At 42.1% G+C, this 24,757-nt stretch overlaps 1 protein-coding gene across 1 annotated transcript; it reads left to right on the top strand.

The window, feature by feature from the left end:
• Nucleotides 1–98: 98 nt before the first annotated feature.
• On the top strand, nucleotides 99–22,823 carry bcl2b (BCL2 apoptosis regulator b). Its single transcript, XM_026312879.2, has 2 exons — nucleotides 99–1,216; nucleotides 20,189–22,823. The coding sequence occupies exons 1-2, from the start codon at nucleotides 668–670 to the stop codon at nucleotides 20,324–20,326; spliced, it is 687 nt and encodes a 228-aa protein (XP_026168664.1). The 5' UTR covers nucleotides 99–667; the 3' UTR covers nucleotides 20,327–22,823.
• Nucleotides 22,824–24,757: the final 1,934 nt, after the last annotated feature.

Raw genomic sequence — 24,757 nt, 5'->3', positions numbered from 1 at the left:
TGACTTTTAGTGCAGTTCTTCGTGTGCACTTGGAGTCTCTGAGCGCAGCCAAAGGAATTACTCTGGGTGGCTGACGTCAGGAGTACCTCATCAGCAGAGTGCGGCCCACTGACGATAGGCAGGGAGCTGCTGAGGAGGATATGAGGAGCAATCGTGGAAGAGAACCCAGTCCGACCTTGCCTGGCTCACAGTCCCGCGCCTGGCTGTGCGTAAACGCGGCTAAAATAGTTGGCGGCGTTTATTGCGCCTTCAGGCGCGTACAACTTTGGCCCTCATTCATGTTTTTTTATTTGCAACAAATCCACGACGTGATGATGTGCACAAGAATAGACCAACACTACTCTAACCTCTTCCGCATATTGGATTTCTATGCAAAGAGAAGGTCGCCTGTGTCCCTCCTAGGATTCGGGAAATGAAGACTACTGCAGACACGGACTCAGTATTTTTTGACTTTTGAAACGTTTTCTGTGTAGTTTTCTTCAAGGATTTTCTTCAACTCTCGAAGCATTTTCCTCCTTATGTGGAAATACTCGTTGCATTGCTCGTATTTGAATATAACCGAGTTTTGGACCAGCCTGCGCCGAGCAGTGTACCGTGCACACATTCGATCATAATGCATTTCATTTAGGACATTGTCTGTCTATACAAAGTGCCAAATTAAGCTGGGATGGCGAACGAGTGTAATCGCAACATTGTGGAAAAGTATATCTGCCATAAACTCTCCAAACGCGGCTACGTGTGGGGATTTCATAACGTCCAGGATGAAGATGCTGCTAATAATGGCTCTGTAGTTGCCCCTCCGCCGACTGTGGTCCGCCGGTGCCGTGACGCGAGCACCGGGCCCGACAGCGAGAGCATCCCCCAGCTCTGCAGAGGGCTCCCTCAGTCCGACCCACAAGCCGCCATTCACAGAGTCCTGCGCGAGGCTGGAGATGAACTTGAAAGACTGTATCAGCCGGACTTTACGGAGATGTCGCGACAGCTGTATCTCACCTCCACCACGGCGCAGAGGCGATTCGCCGAGGTGATAGATGAACTGTTCCGGGACGGGGTGAACTGGGGCCGGATTATCGCTTTCTTCGAGTTCGGCGGCACCGTGTGCGTGGAGTGCGCGGCCAAGGAGGAGATGACATCGCAAGTGGACAACATCGCGGAGTGGATGACGGAGTATTTAAATGGACCTCTTAACAGCTGGATACAAGATAACGGGGGATGGGTAGGTCTGATTCTGTGTAGTTGAGCGGTCTGCAGCTGTGCGCTACGGGGTCGCTAAAAAAGTCCTCTGCTCTTTTTACAGATGTTTCTTTTCACTGACTCCAGCTGTGTATAGGAGTTTGAAACCTGCTCTCTGATAGGACTCAGTGCTGCACGATATCGAAAGCACATTTGTAGTTATTAATCATTAATAAAATCCATCTATGGACGTGCCCATTACGCAGAACGTTCGAGATGGACGGCCTCACTCATTAGCTGCTCTGATTGGATGCTAGTGGTGGCTGTCGCATGCAGTAGACCAATCAGACAGCTTGCTATGTTCACACCTCCCGACGCTCCACACAAGGCCCGCCCTGTCAACTGTAGGCTCTTGTGCAGCCAGACAGCTGTCAGGGAGTGTAGTTCACTGTAATTCATTATGAAACAACGCTCACATAACCAGTATTTCGTGTATGGCACTAGAAGGGACAGGAGGCCCATTTCATCATGAACATGTGTCTGAAGCTTTATATACCAAAGTGGTCCGGTGCTGATGTGGTGGGACATTTTAGGTTGTGACTCCAGGAGGAGGACAGAGGAAGGAGGCCAGACACATGTCAGCAAACAACAAACTATTGAATTAATGTGTTTAGGCCTCTGGGCACAGCTGGACAGGGTTCAGCTGTCACGGCTGTTTTCTGCACATCAAAATGACACATCAGCTTCAGGTACTAATGAGGAGAGGCGTCTTGCACATTGGGTTTACCTGCCTACACACATGCACACATTCGGTGAAAAATCACATGCATTTCGCGCTCATTTCTCCTGCGACCTCCCGCATTACCAGTGTGGAGCACAGCAGCCATTAAACCAATCTGCCATGAATTAGCTTCTAATTAGCAGAGGTGTTTTTAATGAGAGCATAACATTTGTGCTGCTTGGTTATCTTAGCTGGAAGGTATCAGATTTGGGGTGGGAGGGTGTCATCAATGATTCATATTGAACATTTCACCTCAAAGGGAAGGACCGTTTATCATTCCCCTTGAGTCTGTCTTGCCCCTGGAGGTGGCAGGTTGTGCCCTATATCAAAGGCAGCAACAGAGGGAGGGCCCTCCAGGAACACAGAGCGTTAATCTGCAGCCCCTGTGTTTAACATGCAGTCCTCTGTGCATCTAGGTTGGAACTCTTTTGTCTGCTTTTTCAGACTTGTGCCTCGAAGCTGGAGCAGGCTGCGCTGCTGAGATGCCTGCTCGAGGTCTCTGGAGCCTGTGCCCACTGTATAATAATGTAGGTCACCATAGTCTGTGTTTTCCAGGCGGGCGGAGATGACTGCATTTCTGCTTGTTCCACATCCGCAGGAGAGAAAAGGCGCAGGCTAATAATCCAAAGGATTATTTTGAATTATTTGAAAGCACAGCATTTCTGCTCTCTGCACTTTGGAAACTATACACAAATTATTTTGTCTCAAACACTCTCCAAAACTGGGCTCCAAAACAATCTAATACATAATATTTCAAGTTTGCACTGGCTCATGTGGTCTTTTATCTTGGATATTTTTGAGCTTCGGCATAGACGTATTGGCGTCTAACAGACACTGATGTTGATTTATATAGTCATTTGAATGCTTGTCGGGAGGGGAATTTCCTGAGTTGTGTGTGTGTGTGTTTCATTTATTACCTGACATTTAATAACTGACACTGCAGGCACAGAGCTGTGTCTGTGCTCTTGACTGGATTTCAGAAACTCAGTTTCTGCTTTTTTATAGACTTTCTGGCTGCGCTTTAAAATATAACGAAGGTCACTGTATTGTGTGTTATTCACAGTTGCCCTTGGACCATATTGTCTGTTTTATACTGGACAGTTTAGGATGTTTCTTTGGTGGAAACAGCAGCAAAAGCTAAGTGATTTTGTTGTTATAGTTGAGATTATTAATACGAATGATCACAAGTTATATGTTATGTTAGAGATATTAGGATATTGGTTAATCCTTTTTTTTAATTCATGTATTGGTTTTAGTAGCTTCAGAGAAGTTAATATTAAGCACGGTAAGTCTCAAACTGTATTAAATGAGCCATGTAAATACATAGGTCTGTGTTTTAGTTGTAGAATGTACATGAATGCCCTGATTCCCAGAAAAAAGAGAGGACATGACCTCAGTGTTCTCAGCTTTATCCCTCTGTGGACTGGACAATGGCTGCCACTGTTTGGAAATAATCTGGTACACAATCTGTTTTAGTCTGGACGTTTTGAGTCTGGATTGCAATGACGCAAATGTGCCACATTTCTATATCTAATCTGCACCTCTTGGACAAAGGGACCACATTTTTGCACAATTTCTAGTTACATATAGGTCATAGGGTTTTTTTTTTTTTTTTCTATTATATTATTATATTTTTTTTTTCCACCTCAGGACAGGCAGCTGCTAGAAATGAGTATAAACTGTTTAAAACACACATTTCAGATTTCAGTCCCCCTCAGATGAGCTTTTGGTTCTATGAGGGTACAGTCTATAACAAGAGATTATTTATCTGGATGGAGTTTACACAGCGAAGACAATGAATAAACATGGCTATACATGCACTTAGACAGGTTGTCTTTGTGGTCACTTGCACTGTCCATTGTGTTAATGTGTGCTAGAGGTGAGTCTTGTGTTTTCCATCCCTCCTAAAACAAAGGTGGGGACTAATCAACCTACTACTGACATTTTGACATTGCAGAGTGGTGTGGAAACAGCTTTCTATCAGCAGCCCACTATTTCCTGTTGTTTTGAGACATTTTAAGCCCAAAATAGGAGTGCCCACTAATCGTTGTTGAGTCTAGGCATCACCGGTGAGTCAAATATACTTTTAGTTAAACGCAATTATCTGCCCTTTAGAAATAACAGCACAGTCAGTGTGTTTGAACAAAAAAAAAAGAAAAACAGCTGAGAGTTAAATAACTCCTTTTCTGCACTGATTACTTCCCATACTCCAGGATGTGAAACTCTGTCCTTTCATTGCCACAAACACATTTTTCTCCACCTGTATAAATGCAGTGTTTGTGCTGCCAGAAATTGCTCCTTTCAAGGAGACAACTGCATTTAGGCTGCAGTCTCACCCACACATGGTGCACCTGTGTTTATATAGAGGCGCTTGCTGTAAATACCAGGTGACTGAACAAAGTAGTCAGACCTCTTAAAGTGCATTCTTGACCTCCGACGTTTGACTGGCTGAGAGACTGGTACGCGGTAAATGTAGGCTGGCTTCTTTTTATGTCGTAGATGAGAGGAAAGAGTTAAATCACCTGAAATTTTTTTTTTTTTTTTTGGAAGGTCTCAAAGAGCAAGATCAGGTGTCTGAAGTATGCTGCTAGCCAGGTGGCCTGTTTCTCTGTGTGTCCCAGGCGTGTATGTGTGTGGGAACGGAGGACAATGTAAGTTGGCTTGGGTTGGGTCCATCCTGTGGGGGATTCCCTGAGCACAAGCTGCTCATTGACGGGTGGAACCTGCATGTTGCAATGCTACATATGCAGGCATCTGGCTGCACCCCACTCCTGTCTTGTTAAGACTGAGTGGCTCTGAGACAGCAAGGAAATCATTAATCTCCATATAGGTGACATGTCGGAAGAGTAGAGGAAGGGGAAAAAAAAACAAAAACAAACTGAATCACAAAGCAGGCACATGCAGCCACTCACTGAAGAGCAAAAAAAAAAAAAAAATCTGGTTAAGATCTCACTTATATCCAATTTATGTCTCTTAGATGCAAAGTAAGTCTGTTTAACACAAGTCATCATCATTCAGGAAGTGCTCATGGCTGATTCCCCCATGAGAACACATGCTTTAAATTGAGCCAACCATTCTGAGCTAGAAATCCCCTTTTCTTTCACTCTGTGAGTTCTCACAGTCATTGGGTTCCTTTTTTTCAGCTGCTAATTTGTTCTCAAATGACTTGTTCATCACAGTGGTCTCACAAATTATAGAGTGCAGGGCAAACACTGATTTCTTGTTTCCAGCAATTAGACAGAGGGGTAAACTATTACTTTTCCCTCCCACCCATCATTTCAAAACAGAGAAAAAATGTAATTTCACTACTGAAAGAAAGTTCTAAGGCTGTTTGAAGATTTCAGCAACAACGTTATCTCTTGATGTGGACTCTTAACTCTGTAATGGAGACTGTACGCCACGAAAGGGCCTAGTGAGGTGAGATGCAGCCAAGATTTTCCCCTGTGCTGTACCCCTTTTGCTGCGCAGGCCTCAGTAGCTCGCCATCTGCCACTGTGTTTACCCCCATCAGCAGAGCAACTGTAATCTCAGAAACATTTCCTACAGACGCAGGCAGCTCTGGGCTGAGACTCTCTGAATCAGTCTGACATGAATACTTTGCTTCAAGATTGGGCTTAGAGAGATCTGAAGCTTCTCTGCTATCTGGAATCTCTGAGATGTTGAAAGCACGAAGTCTTTTGTCCCACACACTCAGTCTTGTGGGTAGAATATGTAAGAAAGCATATTTAACCCTTCATAGTTTAGGTGGTGCAGTTTTAGTGAGGCCACTTTAGTCAGTTCCAGTACTGAGATCACTTCTATCTAAATCATTGCCTAAATACTTGGTGAATTAAAACACTATGGATTATTGTGGCCAATTTCTAAGAACACTAGGTTAACTGACATAAGCTTTTGTTGCAGCTGGATACCTGCTCTATATTCAAAATATGAACTGTAGATCTTGCTGGCAATAAAGTCATGTTGATCTCTAAACTGCAGACATATTGTCAGTCTTAATTATAGAAAACACTGCTGTCATAAAGACAGGATAACACGCTGTCTCTCTAAAGTTCACCCAGCTAAAGACTTTTTATGTTTATGTGAAGTCAGAGATTGAGTTTGATCTCCTTTCAGCTTGACATGACACTCTTTGCTTCTGCATCATATTTACCATTCCATGCATGCATAGCATTTCACCAACATGTCAGAATTGTGCACCTCTGCCGTGTGTGTGTATTGCACTCAAGTTAGGCATTTAGTGTGGAAGTACTGTTTTGTCACAGTTTCTGGAACAAAATTCTGTTGCGTTGCTAATGCTCTGCCTGGTTCCACAACCTCACTCCTCCCCAGAGACCCTCCACCCCGTCCTGTGTGCTTTTTTTTCTGGGCCTCCTCAGGAGAGCCGGAGGAATGTCTGCTGGGGAACAGCAACTGTAAATAAATAATAGAGACGACCTGGGTGTTTCTTTCCTGAGTGGCCAGTGAAGGGTGTGGGCGATTTTTGTTCTTTTGTTGGATGATCGTGTCAGCTGAGCATGCATCAGTCAGGAACCACAGTAAGCAGTTGGCATGCTGTGTGTGTGTGTGTGTGTGTGTGTGTGTGTGTTTTTTTTTTTTTTTTTTTTTTTTGTTTTGGCATGTTGTCTCTCGCAAAATTCTCTGCCATGTGAGCCTACAGGCTGGTTTTGGTGTTGTGAATTCAGCTATATGATTGTGTTTCCTTTTATTATCTCGTTCAAATCAGTAATCACCACAACCTGGTGTTTTCCTGTTTCATGAGGGACACGTGCCTGAGCTGTTTAAAAGCACTGCTGTCCAAGTGAGACAATGAATAATATATGGAGCACATAAACTCAGATACTAAATGGATGTCCCTCAAGTAGAAAGGCTGTTTGAGCTCCAGTAAAGAGCTTACCTCTTGTTTTTCTCTTCTTGATATTCTTATCCTCTTCCTTTTACCCCACCACCACAAACATACTCATTTACACGCACCTTAGTCCCATCACAAACAACACACTAATGCCCTGAGACTTGGCTTTTAGTCTCAGGTCGCGTTCCAGATCCCTGAAAAATGCAGGGACATGCGAGAGGGGTCTAAATATAGAAGCGTTACCATCACTGCTCCCGTGTGGTCCTTTAATTGTCATGTTACACATAAATCCCTGTTTGCATCTGCGCTATCGGTGCACTCATATCATAAATCCACTGCCAATCTGCATGGAAAAAATGTCCTAATGAACCATTTGAGACAGCAGATAAAAGCGTTTTCCACCTTTCCTGTCATGTCGGGGGCTGGATAATGAGGAGCCTATTGAGACGTTAGTTGACTTTGCCAATGGGCACACCCTTGCAAGCAGTGCAGCATATCAATATAGGGCAAGGTTAAACAGTTCCTCCCATTGTCTAGCTATTGTAGATATTTTTGGGACAAATCCCCAAGTGGGTTTTAAAAGAGATTTGATATTCTCAATTAATTTTTAGAGCAGCAGTGGCTACTGCTGTTTGATATGCAGCTGGGAATATTCCTCAAATTACTTTCTTTGCTCACAAACAGAGAGCCTGTTGCATGGCGAGCATGACCATAATAGATGTTAGAAGATCAGTTAACCCAAATCAGAAAAATGTGTTACTTACCACCATGGTGGACATTTGAATGATTTCCTACCAAAGAAAATGTTCGTGGAATTACCTGCAACATCGGTTCTGGGAGGAAACGTCTGTGTGGAGTTTTTACTAGTCATTCTGTTATATGATGATCACAAATACATTATCATTCGCTCCAACTGCATCGTGGCTAAACACTCAACAGAGACTGTAAAGCAGTAACTTCCAGTGTTGTAGTCAGGGTGTGACAACCAATTCAGCTGTAAAGTCAAAACTGACATTACCATTTCTTGCCTATTGGCTGTTTACACTTTTAGCTGGGATAAAGCAACAATAACTTGAGGCACCTAGTGAATGCAAATGTAATCACTCTCTTTTTAGTGCCGAGCCAGTCAAACCTGAGAATACATGTGTGGCTGTCTAGCTGTTAAATGCCCCCAGAGTGTTTTCCTAACAGCTGAGAACACAGGAGAGTCAGGTGATAATTTACTGTTCTCATCTCCTGCTTGCGACACTTTTGACATTATATATATTCATTCAATGATATAATGGCAAGTTAACTGTTAAATAAAAAATATGGTTTAGGACAGCTTTAAAACCTTACGTAAATGAAAAAAAAAATCTGCATGGATAGATAGGAGAGAGGTAGGTGGGAAAATGTGTTTTTTATGATTTGGTTGAATTGACCTTTCAAGGTTTATAAAGTTCATATATCACACACACACAGGCAAACACAAAAGAGGATGTACTGGTGCAAATCAATTATTTGCTGTCCACAAAATGGCTGTGCACACACTCACACATATGCATAGACATCTACTGAGGCACATCAGCGTGTACACACAGAAGCGGATGTAGTGGTGTGAATCAATAATACTCTGTTGTCTCAGGGTGACATGTGAGCCATGGCAGGGAGCAGATGGCCCCGGGGTGCCTGGCTTCCTGTTAGCTGTGCCATTCAGCCTGAAAACACAAATACACACATACACAAACACACACACACACACACCTGCACTCACATACACACCCGCACACACACAAACACACTCACCCACTGCAACGATCTCCACTGGGATTTCCCGGTGCTAGCCACAGCACTGGCCATTAACAAATAGCATGCCATTATTGGCACTTCTCTGAAATGCTGAGTACATGATCTCCCAAAAAATGACAACCAGTCAGAAAATGATAAATACATTTCTCTGCCTCGCCCATGGAGGTCTGGGGTAAATAATTCTCTGAACCCCTTCCCCATTATCATTTTTTTTTTTTGGCACAAGGCAAATAGCCTTTAGGAAATCTGATCTGTTTCAGTGGAAACTGAGTGAGGTCAGCCGTTGCTCAGATATCACTTTGACTATGTTGTATTGATTGAGTGTTTCCGATGGTTTGTGTTGGTATCTCTGGGCAAAGACTCAATTAACGCAGTGAACCAGTGGCTGTAGATGATTCTATATGCAGATGATTTACCGTAATTCGTGCTGAAGGAAAAAGTTTCTCTGTGGAAAGACCTGTTTTAGTACTTTTGTGGTGATGACTGTCAGCTGGTGTGTGTGTGTGTGTGTGTGTGTGTGTGTGTGTGCAACTGGGAGGTCTCATGGATTGCAAACCTCACATGGCACCACCCTGTTGGCAGTCACCTTTGATGGCAACTGATTAGATTTGAAGTGCAGAGATGGTGATACGCCCCTGACGGTTGGAAGATAAAAGATTTTCCAAGGGATTGTTGCTGCTGTTATGTGGGGTTTTCCAGGCAGCGATCAGTGTTCACTCTTGATGTCCTCCCGAATCCACAAACAGATTTTGTTGCTGTCACAGATAACTCCTGCTGTATTCGGAGGACCTCTACTGCATGACCCACTATTGCCATAGCATTATATTACATCAGTTTCACTGGGTCTGCTCTGAAGGAGCTGCCTTTAATTGGTTGTTGGGCTGTCATTACATTTTCGAATGATAACAGGTACTTCAAAGAAAAAAAAGAAGTGAAAACAGAAGAACTGACAGTGATCTCTTTTCTTCTTCTTGTTTAGCATTTTCTGGTATTTTTTTGACAATATGGTGATGATTTATGCTTGTGTATGTTCTAAGGATACATCATGTTGTGACTTATTTTTTATAATGCCTGGGATCAGTTATGTCAGGCGCCATGTCGCTTTATAGAGGAGCGTTAACTCTGGTGTGTCTAGACCAGGGTCATGTCCATAAATGTAGCAACTAGAAGTTTAATCAACTCTGCAAAATGACCTATGAGGTTCTTTACTTATCTTTCACATTTGATGTCGCCCTGTGTCATGTAGCTATTAAAAGATGAAGAAAGAGCGCAGGAAGCATCTATTTTGTCTCCTCTTAATCAACAGAATTTCAGTGTATCATTGTAAAAAAGGAAAAAAAAAAAAAAGACAGATTGTCACTTTTCCAAATGATCACCCAGTTGTGCAAACTCATTTTCTGATACCACTCAATCTATCATGACAGCCACTCAGACTCCTTGACCTTCAGTGTGTCCAGATACGAATTAAAGTAAATCCACATTCCTGCATGTCAGGGAGGATGGGGGGTTAAAAATATTCCTGGATGAAAAGGCTGAGCTTCACAAGGTGTCTTTGATCAGGAGCTGAGGCTAACAGGGTTGCAGAGCAGGAGAGATGGAATGCCAAGCAAGGAGAGGAGGCTTATAAAGCCATGAGCTGGCAGTCCACTTCTCCTTACTGCCACATCTGGTGCAGCCAAGTCGAGACTGATGAGGTAATTGCTGGAAAAAAGTATGGATGGTTGGCAAAGTACGACCAGGACCACCAGGGCTGAAAGACCAAAGCATACCAAAGCTAGTGGAGCAATTTGTTTCGAGTTAATTGGAGTTCATGCTGTTAAGTAGAGCAGGAGTAGATTAGCTCACTCCACAGACCTTTAGAGCTCAAACTTGGATAAACTTTTCTGTTAAAGTCATCTGACACAACAATCATCTGATTCTCAGCTGATCCATCTGCTGACTAGAAAGCGGAGGATTGTACTCGTGAAATATCCACATGGGCATAGCACACTGTAAAAATAAGGACAGGAATATTTCCAACACTCCCACTTCATATTTAGAGTCTGAGTGTGATGTAGTATAGTCTCATCTTCAGCACACAGCAGCATTCAAGGTATTCAGCTCAAAACGCTGAATACCACTAATGGCATTTTCCATTGATTACTCCAAAGAGAAAAAAACTCTGCTGTTATGAACGTGACATGCCTTATTAGCTTTCCACACATTTTCACACCACACCTTCAATGTCACAATACACAACTTATTATCATTCATCAGGTAGGCTGTGCTTGTTTTCCTTTGGTCTCTGCATACAGACAAGGGAAGGTCACACAGCCCTGAATGAGCCAACCTGCTACAGACAGTTCAAACAATCGGTCTTTTTAAAGCATGCTGCTCAACATAGCTCTCTCAAGGTCTCTGTGAGTCACATTAAACTCAGACCAAAGAAACGATTAAGGATTGGGGTTGGAAGTAAACTCCACCCTGACTTTTAGCTACTTTTTTAAAGGCTTTAATTCATTTTTCAATAATTCAGTTTTAGTTGCTTTATTACGTAATTGTGTTTTTGCTCATTCCTTCACATATCAGGCCTCTTAAGGCGCCCACAGTGCTGTTGCTTGTTTACGCACATCAGTGCATTCCTATCATTCCTCTTCGCCCAGCCTGTTCGAAAATCAGCTGGTTGCCTGAGAGAGGTCATTGAACTTTTCCCCAGTATTCCCAGTCTGAAAAGGCAAAGCGAGGGGGAGTTTTCTCACTGGAGAATATTTTTATTTTTTTACTTTTATTTTATTTTAGTTTATTCTGAGCTGGTTTTTAATACAGCTGAAAATCAGAGAGTTGACCTTTGGATACATTGCATGATTTGTCAGCCGGAAGTCGAATTGTGTAAGAATAATTATTGCTTCCCCTTCCCCCGTTTAAAAATGACCTCATGCTTCATGCAGGATGGAGACAGTTTCACAGTTTCAGTCCTCAGCTTGTGGGAAAGCTGCTTTTCCTTCTCATATTGAGTTTGTTTTGTCTTCCCACATGAAAAGATCATTTTTTAAATCCCCTGATGAAAATGTGACAACAATGGACAGTGGTAGAATAAGTATTTAGATTTTCTTTTGATTAAGGTACAGCCTGTAGAGCACTGTAAAAAGTACTTCATACAAGTAAAAGTTCTGTATTCAAAACCTTACTTAGTTTTATCAGAAACATATACTTGCTCAGTATAAAGTGATTTCTATATTATTATACAGCACAGAGCCAGGCCCCACCTAAGGCTCACAGGATAAAGTTGAGGGGTTGTGAGATTTTTTATCTTTAGACCTTATACAGGTATTTAAATTAAATAATCTGAGAAGTTTAGAGGCGAAAGCTTTCTCTAATGTAACTGACAGCAAATCATAGTGGAGATGTGACTCAGTGCACCAACTAGACATTGCTCTTTTAAAAAGGGTCAGGTGGCAAATGTGCTCCTGAGGGAGCTGCACCTCAAACAGATGATTGTTTTCTGGGACATTACTGGACATCTGAGAACCCCAATCTTCTCTGCTCGCAGCATGTCCTGTCCCTGACTGTGGCCTCTCTCATTTCCATGGGTACATAGAGAATACAAGCTTAACCTGAAACTTGGCCCCATGTACTCCAATCACGTCAACTGCTCCAATATCTTGTTCTGAAAGCTCACGAACTTTTATTTAGCGGTTTGACTTTACAAGACGTGTCCCGTACAAAAGACGAGACTACTAGAGGTGCTGGGCATCTGGCTTTGATCTTCTAATACCTTCTTCTCCACTGAAATCTTGAATTCTCTATTAAGTTTTACGCCTGGCATGTTTGGCAATGCTTCCTAAATTAAGGAGGTAACTTGGGATTTCATCAAAGGAGAAATTACAACATTGCCGGTTTTTGTGAACATAAAACTTTTTGATATGGTTTGCTTTCTTTTAGACTTGAGGCTATGATTTAGGAGGCAGCTAATGGTTCAAAACAAATACAAATCTCTTAGTTACAGTGTCTAACCAACTGTCGCTCTCCCCTGCTGCTCCTCCTCCCTTTCTCAACGGTATTAGTATGACTACATGTTTGGCTTGCTTCTAGTCTTTCCCTAGTTACCCGCACAGAGTGTGTGATTTAACCATACTTGGCTCTACCACAGAGAAGCTATAGTCTCAAACCAGACAGTGATGTAATCCCCACAGCAGCTTTCACAGGAAGTGACTTAACACTTACTGAACTGTTGAGGTCTATTACTTGATGTAAAAGCCCTTTTTTGAACATCGAGATTATGTAATTCTGTTACATCAGTGCTTGAAAGAAAAAAACCTCAGGCACAAGCAAACAAAACCACAACAACGGAAAAGCTGAATTTCAATGAATAGTTCCTGGAATGAAGCCAAATGACGTTATTTCTTGGGTTAGTCCAGAACAACCAGCCACCACATGTGCTTCACACTAAGGACGAAGCCCCGCTGCACCCTTGAGGTTCTCACACGTCCCATTCATTAGTGCAGTAGTCATTTTTAGTCAGTCTGTTTTTGGAGTTGCCTGTTGGGATGGTGGTTGTGTGGTCTCAGGGTCTTAAAGGTTCAATGATTCTATTTTTTAAGGCTTGAAGCAACTTGCTGCCCCTGCCGCAGGAAATGAACCGTCTGATTGGCCACCTGGGAATCTGCTGGTTCCCACGATCTTTTTTAGATGTTTCTATCTGAACCAGTCATCTCTGTTTTTAAGTACCCTTGTTTAGCCAGAAAGCAGTTTCCTTGGATCCTGTACCCAGCAATCCAAAGGACGCTTAAAGCTGATAAAGCAGTTTGAAATGTGAAAGCTTTACCTCGATGTCTAATCATTAACCTAAAATGTGGAGTATTAAACATGGCCTTGCCTTTTTCATCCGACTACTTTCCCTTACCAAGAGACTCTCTATATAGTAGCCCTTACATTCTTTAGTGCAAAATTTGAACAGAAGAATCCAGGAAGGAGGTTTCCACATGATTATGTCAGAACACGCACCACAACTTGTTGGCTTCCACACTGCTTACATGACTTTTTGAAGCCACAAACACGTTACTGGAGGAGCTGATGTATTATAAGCCGCTTCCTTGAAGAGAACATGGTTATTAGCTATTAGATAACCGAGTGGCAGGCATCCTGCCTTTACTGGAAAGCCACTCAAGCCTCCACACGTGTGGATGATGACTCAGCTCCTCTTTTAAAAATCTCTTCTCTGCTCCTGCGCGTCATCGATGGCCTTTTTCACTGGGCCGGGCAGCAGACACGGGAGTCGTTTTATTAGATTGGGCAGCCCTGAACCAGTAGCTGAGATGAAGCCTCTTGATATTTATAGCACTACAGCAGTCGTGCCGCTTCTGTCCGGCTCAACTCTGTCATTTCCTCCTCTGCTGAGAGCCGGATGGGCTCAGTGCAGACATCCTCAGACGAGGCAGACTTCCCCTTTTAGCTGCATTGTATCTATTTGAGGAAGCCATTGTGTCAAGTTTTGGCAATTGTAAAGGTTTTTGGATCAGTTGTGGAGGCTGAAATAGGTTTCAAGGTCAAAATCACAGGGCTGGATTGTTCTAAATAATGAAAGAATGATTTTGTCTCAGCTGCAGAGGTTTTCTGATTTATTGTGAGAAAAAAGTCTTGTCTCTGTGGCTTTCCTTTTGCTTTGATGTCCCATTGCTCTGCATGCAGAAGTGACTGATTGTAAATGATACACTTTGAGCTCCACTAAGGTGCAGGGGTGCCAATAAATGGGAGCGTGGGAGGAGAGAGGGGGGAGAACAGCAAACACAGACTGCATCCATCCACTCACCCACAGTCCTCTGAACCTGCAAGGTCACCCAATCCTTCATTTCATGTTGGATCAAAGCTTTTCAATAGAAATCAATTGATTTAAGAATAAACAGCCTGCGAGGATCATATAGCCGCTCAGTCAAGGTTAGGTAAAAGGATCAGAAATGTTTGTCAATTGAAAATCTGTCTGCACTGCACAAAAAACCTTGGGAATGCAGGATTCTGCAGCACAAATTGGTTGGTTTAACTCCAGCGGTTCTCCTCCTCCTCCAGCATCCACAATCGGATAAAAAAAAAAAAAAAAAAAAAGCAGGTTTACTGAAGCATTATTCATCTCCAAAGAAACCAAAGTCTCATGTGTAAAGTTACAGTCCTCATTTATCTGGTGGTTTAGACAATGAATAATGGAGACAATAAAAAACGCAGAGTGTCATGAGGAGTGTGGGTGATTTACTGGCGATCACGTTTCATGTTCCAGTGGAGCAGGCTCACTCCCACGGGAGAGCGCTGTGTTTTGTAAACACACAAATGCTGCTGCTGCTGCTGCTGCTGCAAATTTGAATATTTCGGAGCCTTTAGGGTAGTACCCAACGTCAAACTTGTTTCTCCCCTTACACAGTTCAGTGTAATGACTTGAAAATTCACTGGCAAGTAGGAAATTTGAACCTTCAATGAAACTCAAGTGAGGAAAATTTAAAAAAAAAAAAAAAAAACTAATTTCCTTTGTTTCGTATCAGGATGTTCCATTGAGCTCTCTATCAGATAAATTCATATTATTATATATATATAGTTACTATATTGTCTGGCCATTTAATATACTGTTATGTCCTTGGTTGGATTTTTTGGAGAGTTTGGAGAATGAATCACCTCTTTTCCCAAGAGTCCGATGATATCAATGCTAGCTTTAAAATACACTACTAACTCAGTTATCATACATTATGTTAAGAGTTGCATTTATTAAATATTTTCATTATTTCATTATTATTCCACATTCTATTTTGACACATTAACAAAACTGATCAACAGTCCAATGTACAAAAATGTTTGTGAAATGTGAAAAAAGCAGGAATCAGAGAGAATTTGACATTTAGTATAATCAGGGAATAGTTTCAAATTTGAGGAAATACCCTTCAAATGTAAGACCAGAGTCAGCAGCTTATATTAGCACAATGAAAGGAAACAAAAGGAAACAGTTATCTGGTCTGTGTCCAAAGGTAATAAAACTACCCACTGCTAAAGCTTTCAAATGGACATGTCTTTATTGTGTCGATTTATATGTGCAAAATGAGCTTTAGAGGTGCAGCTAGAGGGTTTTTATTATGTTTGGACACTGTCAAACTACATGTTTTCCAGTTTTCAGTGTTGATGCTAAGCTATGCTGTTTGGCTTCTGGTGGGAGCTTTGTATTTTAGTGGTAAATGTGAGAATTGTATAAATCTTGTCATCTAACTCTCCACCAAAAAGAGACTCAGCATCTAAAATGTCAAACCATTGCTATTACAACACAATGCTACCATGACATTTAAACAAACAATATTGTTTTGTTAGTCTCGTCCGCTGAAGGTCTGTGTGCTGATGGGAAATATTACCCAGATTTTTACCACTTCCCATCACAGATTGTCATCACTTGGCTGAGTGGTTGTTGTTTCCAAGTATTGCATTATTTTCACTGTGTGTCGTGAAGGGCTTAGTGTCCTCAGCTTTGAGCTGTTTGGCAGTGCTGACACAGGGGGATTCACTGGGTAATGAGTATTGAAAAAAACTCCTCCGTCATCTCATTTTTGCCATGCCAGTCGATGGATGACACTCCAGAGACTTGATCGAACCCGACCTTGCTGCCAGACAAGAAGTTGCTGTCCTATCACCTATTGTGTCTGGAGAGGGCTTGTGTTGTTTTTTTTTTTTTTTGCAACTCTCCATGCATACATACATAAAATTATAATGTGCACTCGCGAAAAAGAGATACAAGTATGTACTTTGATTGGAACAGCTCAATTACAGAGGACGTTAATGCCTTGCTTGCGTTTTTTTTAATCTCCCATTACTTCCCCTTGGCTCCTGAAATGGGAGTTTTGTTTGACTCTAATTAGCTACAGAGAAGTCTGAGAGAGGCTCATTACAAAATCAAAGTTGGGCAGCATACGCAATATTATGAGCAGGTTATTATGTGAATGCTTAGGAAATAAATAGGGTTTAGGGAGAAGCTCAGTTCAGAGGTGAATATAGCAGCAAAACCACAACAGGCACTTTAATTACAAGATGAACTTTAACCCACATCCCTTTCTCTCAGCCTCAGTCTGCTTGCAAGTACCCACAAAAATGTCCCAAAACAGAGATGACTGCCTAATCATTTTTTCTGTTTTGGCAAAGCGCTGCTTGGTGTTTCAGCACACAAGATGACTCATTATCTTCCACAAAAGCTGAGGGATCATTCCCAGTAGCAAGGGGAATACCCAAAGGAACTGGCCAGTGGTATTTCCTGTTACCCTTAAGATAGTGTAAGGCCATCCGAGAAATACAGCAGTGTAAAATCTCTTTGTGTCCATGGCAAAAAGAGTGAGCAAAACCCAGAGGTCTAAACTATGTGAAAAACAAATCAGAGGTCGAGGACAGGCTCTCTCCCGCTGGTGGGAAAAGCAAATCATGTGTGAAGCTTCCAGCCTGGGTAACCATGACACTCAAGACAACAAGCTGCCGCCCTATGGCCCAGTATAGGATCCTCTCAAATCCACACCTTTACTCTGTATGTGGATCTGTCAGGGATTCATTGTTTCTAAACCTGGCTGGGCCTTTTCCCATTGGATTGACGACTTCTGTAGGGTGGCTGTGACCTTTCGAAAGCCACTGATCCAAAAAATGAATACTGTAGAGAACTGCTGCCTGGATTTTATTTCCCAGATGCACACCTGCTGCTAATGGCAGATGGCTTGCTGCAGGGCAAAGATATGTTTTTGAGCATTATAGAGTCTTTTGTTGATGTGATGAATGCAGATGTTTTGTCCTTTCCTTACCCATTCATTCTTCTGTGCCCTCCTCTTCCAGCTACTTATTATTACAGTTTTTTTCCCCAAAAGACTAGATTTTCATACCGACAGTCAGCACAGACAGCGAAGAAGACAGATGGGGTGAAAGTGCCAAGATTTGTTTTTCACACTACTCACATGGTGATGGCAGCGTTGCTTGCTAACCTGTGGATGAAAAAGTTCCAAGAGCTGAAGTAGAGCATGCCTCAGTCTCATGATATCCACCTGACACCCCTCCCCTCCCTCCTCTGTCTCTCGTTTTCCAGCTCTCCCCTGAGTCAGTCTGGAGTTATTACCGTTCACGTCCTTGTGGTATTCTTTTAAACATCCATCACCGCTCTTATGAACCTCTTACTGTAATTGGCCTGCTTTTGTTACAGTCTTAAATAGATGATAATCTATGCTGACTGTCTGGGACACATGGAGGACACACATCATGAGTTTGCCATTTTGTTGAAATGTTGCTAGTGGTCAGTCACATGCACTGCTGGACCTTGTGGCTGGTCTGTGTTGTTGCTGCAGCAAGATGTTATTTTCCAGGAGTAAGTGGGGAAAAAAAAAAATGAAGGTCAGTGTTTTTCCAACCAACACATTCCCCTCATGTGGAGGTCTGACTGAGGAGCTTGTTCTGTAATTTATATCCCTTTGGACCTGACAGAGATTGCTCAATAACTATTAGGTGGAACTCCATGAAATAGTGTACAGCCATTCATGGTCCCCAGAAGATGAAACCCACTGACTCTGGTGATCCTCTGACGTTAGCTGTATGGGTCCTCATATAGTCTATGGCTACAAGGACTGTAGACCCCTGTTATAGCTGTTATAGCCCATGATAATTAAAAACGCACAGCTGCAACAAAGGAAATGCCATGTGGTTAAAGATACTGTCGGCTGACTTAAGAGCACAGTGTGTTTTGACACCAGAGGGCCTAAACTGGAAAGAAACTGCTGATTCTTCCTCCTCTGTGTCACTGACTGGCCCCCACAGCCTCAGGAATGCCATGGGACAGGAAGGGAGGAGAGGGAAGCAGGAAATACTTTTGTCTCCCCACAACACTTTAGAATGAATGGCTGTCTTTTTTTTTTTTTTTTTTTTTTTGGTCCTCTGTGGGCTTTTGTTTGATAAAAAGAAATAGTGGATGAAAATGTGACAGAGAGTATAGACTAATAACCCAGTTTTGCTTCTACTACTAGATCAAGGTCAAGTAAAGTGTGTGTATCCCAGTTACAATTACACAAAACATAATTATTGTAGGTAAGTTGAGCTAAAACAAGACAGATTAAAATAGAATGATAATAGAGTCCCATGGGGACTGACACAGTAATGTTATAGTGAATTAAACTTAACAACTCTCCATTGTTCAGAGATAGGTCAAATTACAACTAAAAACAGAGGCATCAAAGGACTTCACATATACAGCTCCACAACAGTGCTGCTGATGTGGTTAGCTTCACAACAAAGGCTGATATTCAATAGGAAACTGTTGATACACCCTCACTTGAACCTCTCTAAAATATACCCTATTGTATTTTTGATTTGATTCAAGATAATCTACTGTGTGTGTGTGTGTGTGTGTGTGTGTGTGTGTGTGTGTGTGTGTGTGAGAGACTGTGGGAGAGCGAGGAGCTTAGCACCATGACTTCCTGTCCAGCTGCCCCTGCTGTCACTGCTTATAAGCAGATGTCTGTATTTCCTCATCTATTACACACATCCATGGTATCCACACTCACAATTCTCAATTTGCCACAGAGCTCTTTTAAAAGTCCTGTCAGCAGCAGAAAGAAGACCCCCGCCCACCCCCCTTTGAGTAGCATTAATATATTTATGCTTGAGTGCTTCAGTGCTTGTCCACATGTTAATAAACACACAGGTCTGTTGACACGCAGCTGCGGATAGCCGCTTTTGGTGATTCCCACTTTCAGTTAGTGTGTGTTTCTGCCTGTGTTGTGTGTAGGAGGGTGTGGGAGCTGATCTGCTGGTGGCATGGGCATCGCAGCACGTGATAACACTCTATTTCCACCCATATTTGGTGTTAACCAAAAGGGAATTTTCATCTTAAAGGGTCAGTTCACTCAAATTAGAAAAAAAAACAAAAAAAAAAACAGTTTTTGTTACTCACCTCTAGTGGTATCTAGTCATGCAGAGAGGTATTTGTCTTTCAGATTTCTGCCGCCACCCCCATTTTGTTTCTAGTGCTCACAGCGCTGAGCATTTACATTTCAAATTTTCAACAGCAACTAGGCTGTCTGGGCTGTTTCTGTTAAACCAAATAATGTAGGAGATATTTTGCACTGAACAGTCCCTAGAAAAAGCTGCACACAGTGAGGTCTGAGAATTGTGCAGAATAAAAGGGACACTGGATCTGAAAAAAGATCTTTTTTTTTTTTTTTCTTTTGTACTGTGAAGGCAAAATGTAATGTTTTTCTTAGTGTCAACAAATTTTATTAATAGGCCAAATCCAGTTCCACTATGCCACAGAGCTCCATTGTTGTCCAAAAACTATTAAGTGAACTACATTTGCGTTTGCTGTTATGGTATGATGAACATGGACAGTGTAGTTTGTTTTGAGTCAGTGTTACACACAGTCCTGCTGTTGTAAATAATCACAAGATCACTAAATGTTTATTAATCCACAGCTGAAAATAGTCCCCAACTAATGAACTATTTACTCCTGGTTGAGTAAAAACCACAGTGGCCAACTGTTTTCAAAACAGCTTAAAAAAACATCTTTAAAAAATAAAATGGTATATTTTAAGTACATGACAGCCCAATTAACCATCCTTCTCTTCTTGTCTGTTTCCCAGGATGCCTTTGTGGAGATGTATGACAGGCAGAGGGAGTCTGTCTTCAGTTGTTCCTGGCCCTCCATCAAAACAGTCTTCGGCCTGGCTGCACTTGGGGCAGCTAGCATTACTATCGGAGCATACCTTACACAGAAGTGAACGAGTCCAGTTTCTACCAGCTTGTCTTTATTACTCATCATCCTCCTTTTACTTGTGCCTCTCCTTTTTTCCTTTTAAAGATGCCCTGACCCCTCAGAGACAACCTTCGACTCTTTCGCGAATCTCTTCAAAGCCTTCCCTCAGAAAACTCCCTCTTCTTCGCCCTTCAGTGTCAAAACAGACACAAATCAAAACAACTGAAAGAACTAGATGCACAGCCCGTACAGTGCAAAGGACATAAGGACATCTTGAAAAGAGGCAGTATAGATGTATTCACACTCTGCTGAGTACAAGTGATGAGAAATGAGGGATCAGTAGCATGATCTAACTTTTTCCTATGTTCTGCCTGTTTCTGTACTAGTTATAGCATGAACGTTGAGTGTTAGTGTAGACGTTGCATATGTTGGAGCTCATGTGGGACCTCGGTTGTTGAGGCCTTGATGATGGGGATGCAGGGACGATGATGATGATGATGATGATGATGATGTTGATGACGCCCCACGCCGGAGAGGAAGCAGCCGCAGCCCCACCAATGCTTGTTAGGGTGAAGAACCTCGTTTGAACTGTGGACTCCAGTTAAACCCCCACCCCTGCAGCCATCCTTCAAAGGACTTCCTCCGCAGAACAGCTGCTCAGAATGTATAATGGAAACAGCTCGCTACAACCAGCGCAGTGTGGGTCTACTGCTTTCATTCCTCAGACAGCTCCAGTGAACTCTGAACCACTGCACCATTATACTGTCCCTGGCCTACAGAGCATGGGCCACTGGATGTTTTGAGTTTTTGAAAGCCTCTCCGTTGCAGTTTTTGTGTTTATTTTAAACCCCATGTTGTGTGGTTTTACTGCAGTAAACTTTTTTTTTTTCAGGGACTGAAAAACATGCCACGAAAGCCTGTTGTAGAAAAATGTCACTCTGATGAATAAACTTAAAGAAATGCTGATCGCAGCACGTAAGAGTGGGGTAGAAGTAAATAAACATTGCATTTAGCAAAGAATGCATAGGCCCATTAAAATATAAACCGAAAAGGATTTTAAGAATGCATTCCACAAATAAAATGAAGTGATAGAGACCACTCTCAAGGTAACTGATCTCAAATAATCACAATTCTCTCTATTAACACCAAGTAACTCTAAAAACCACCAGTTCTTCTATACCTCTGCTGCTTTGTTCTTCACTCAGTCCATTTGGGCTCGCCCAGGTTTCAGAGCCAGCCACCATGTGTCCACCAGTTGGTGGTAGCGCTATACTCCGCTCTGACAGAGACGGTTCTTGACGTGTACCCAGTACCCAGAAACTCTCGCTTGGTCACAGATGACTGAGTGGCACATCACAGCAGCAGGGTTTCAGTTTAGCACTAAAGGCAGAGTGTCCCCTGTGCTGGAACCTGAGATGTCCCTTCTCTCCAGTCTGCAAATGCATCCAGTCATCGATTTGTTCCTTTCAGCCTGTTTTTTTTTATTGATGTCTGTCTTGTGTTACAGTCTGACGGCTCATGGAGACTCCAAAATATTGCATCCAGTACTTAGCAAGATGGTTATGGAAAAGTGATTTTTATTTCTTTATCATTAAAGATCTTCAGCTTCTTTGTCGCATGGATGACAAAGACTGCAGTACCACAATAAATAATCAGTATGGGCAACCATATTTATAGCAGAAGAGAAGGTAAATAACAACCTAGAAGTTGCATTTTTTATTTATTGAGAGGTACCAGATCACAGATTTTTTAACAGTACTTTGATGAAAAATCATTTGTTTCACTTTTTTTTCCTATTCTATGGAATCACACTGTAACTACATTATTTCCCAGCTGCTATCATAACAAGAAAAATGTTTAAAAACAGAACTTCTGTGTCGTATTAATATTGGCTTGAGGCTGCTATACTGTTGATTTAACTTTTACTTACAGCTTAAACTGCCACAACTTTACAGTATAGTTCTAGAGAGCTGGAAACCAAAGTTAACTTGTATTCATCTTTAATTTAAAAAAAAAAAAAAATAATAAAAGTAGCTTAATGAGAATACGTGTCGCTTCACTTCACTGTCTGTTCAGTGAGGCTGTGTGATCTCTCTGTGGAGGGTTTGTCTAGTGTTACTGTACTATATCAGCTTAACTCTTGTCAACTTTGTGCTCCAATAATAACTCAATGCTGTATAATGTTGACCTGCCAGATCTAAACCGTGTCTCAGTTATCACTATAAATCACTCCCATTCTCCCATGGTGTTTGATATTCCAGTGATGTCCGTGTAAGAGAGAAGCAGTGGGTGATTTGTGAGGAGTAGGAACCGTTTTAACAGCAATATACTGTAATTTTTTTTTAATATTCTCTGTGCATATATGAATGTAGGCACTATGGTTGCTGTACTGTTTTATGTCTATAATCGCAAACCTGTAGCACTTAAAAACAGTGAATTGTGTTTCTGTTGTTTACTGCTTTATCCACGATAAGCTAGCGGGATCATATTGTTCCTAATAAACCAGATTTCTGAAGCAGCTGGAGTCCAAGTTCATGTTGTGTCTGCCTTTTTTAAATCAATTCTCAGCTTCATATCAGAGCATGTCAGCAAGGCAGAAAGAGAATACGAGATGTTTAGGTAGACAGCGGTGTATCAACAGTGCTCCTTTGATTATCTGTTATCTATCCACAGCTATGAACTTTATTTGTGAGCATGGCTGTGACAGCCTCCTCGTGAAGGACTGTGCAGATGCTGCAGCAGCAGCCGCACCCCGTCAGACATCAAAGCTGTCCCCAAACACTGCACTTGTCAGCCTCCCTCTTCTGCTCCACACACTGCTAAACACGAGTGCAAAAACCCAAATGCCCTGCGGCCAGATTTTTTTTTTTTCCTTACACCCCCTGCCTCTGTTCTGATCACACTTGTCTTCAAAGGCCATGGCACTCTCGCTGCTCGGTGTAATTTCTGAAAAGCATGATGCAGTAAAACTAATGTTGAAAGAGTTGAGTGGGTGAGGGAAAATGAGGGGAAAGGAGTAAATGTGGTGGTGGTATATATATGTGTGTGTGTGTGTATAGCTATATCCCTGAGGAGACCAACAGCAGTGGGAAGTTCATTTGGGCTGGAGCTCCACGCAATTCCTCCTCTCTCCCCCACTCACCATGCATATAAAATGCATGACACGCTCTGAAGAGGAATTTTAAATCAAGCTCTAGATTTTCAAAAGAGAGTCCAGTGTGGGTGTGGATGGTGAATATGTGTGTGTGTAAAGAAAGAAAGATGAGCATGGAGAAGAAAGAGGGGGGAGGAAAGTGAAGCCCTGCTGCCTCTTCTGCTTTAGGGCTACAAGGTGTAGAGGAGGCTTTCCCAGAGCTGGATATCACAGGGGAGATTGGGAGATCAAAGCAGATTGACTGGAGTAAGCCTGGTCCAGTTTTACCCCTAATTTGGAAGTCCATCAGATCCACACATGGCACCTTCGCCTCATTTAGAGGCGACCGTTACTGCATTAAAAACTTCCTGCTGAAATTTAAGCAATTTCCTTGAAAGACATTATAAATGCACTCCTCAGAAATCATTTATCTTACAGGGATGTAAAAATTCAGCCAGACTGAGATTGTTACTTATTACTCCATGATGGGATCAACTGTAGAAACAGATTTAGGGTGAAGCCTCAAACTGCCTGAGCTTTGTACTACACTGTCACCTTGTGGCTGCTATGTATATGTTCCCCACAAATACTTCAGGAGAAGTGAAAACACCAGGAAAAAATGGGTGAAAGTGTGAAGAATCTGCACATTTCTTCTTCATTTGGAAATCCCAGCTGATTTTTCTGAGCAGATCATTTGTGAATACAGAGGATGAACTATCAAGTGCTAAAGGGCTCAGCCGAAATAAAAACCAGCCTCTTTTTCCAAGCAGTCTGACACATGGTATGCCTATCCCTGCTCTAAAATATCCTCAGGGCAGTATGCCAGAATGAAGAAAGGCTCCGGGGCTGAAAGTACAACAGCTTACAGCTTTGGTGATGACTGTTCATCCGTCTGTGCTTTGAGAAGCTTTCACTCGAGCAGAAATGTTTGAACAAAAATCAGTGAATCAAGAATCTACAGCTTGCATATGGTAGAGCTTGCAGGAGAGAACGTATGGGAATTGTATGGTTTAACTATCGATTACGAATCTTGTGTGGTCAGAATCAAACCCACAGACTGTGTGTTCAAAACAATCAAAATGAAAGTCATTAATGTCTAATACAAACAGTCCAGTGCAGACTATCCACAAACTATTTTGTGGAACTATTTTGGCTATGTATACATGAAACACAATGCAAAAACCAGTAAACTATTGCAATATATTATTTTTAATACTTATTTTAATAAACATGTTATCTACAAATACTTGACTAAAAAGGCCCTAAGACTAAAGAGTGCCCAAATAGTACATGATGTTTACACAGTGGGGAAAATAAGGTAAA

This window comes from Mastacembelus armatus, chromosome 17, assembly GCF_900324485.2.
Source record: "Mastacembelus armatus chromosome 17, fMasArm1.2, whole genome shotgun sequence".
NCBI lineage: Eukaryota > Metazoa > Chordata > Actinopteri > Synbranchiformes > Mastacembelidae > Mastacembelus > Mastacembelus armatus.
This window is presented reverse-complemented; position numbering and strand designations above follow the sequence as displayed.

What these genes read in the sequence shown, in the direction of transcription:
- bcl2b (XM_026312879.2), top strand. Translation starts at nt 668, where the DNA reads ATGGCGAACGAGTGTAATCGCAACATTGTGGAAAAGTATATCTGCCAT. An exon ending in TACAAGATAACGGGGGATGG is followed by an intron (nt 1,217 to 20,188) that starts GTAGGTCTGATT and finishes TCTGTTTCCCAG; the next exon opens with GATGCCTTTGTGGAGATGTA.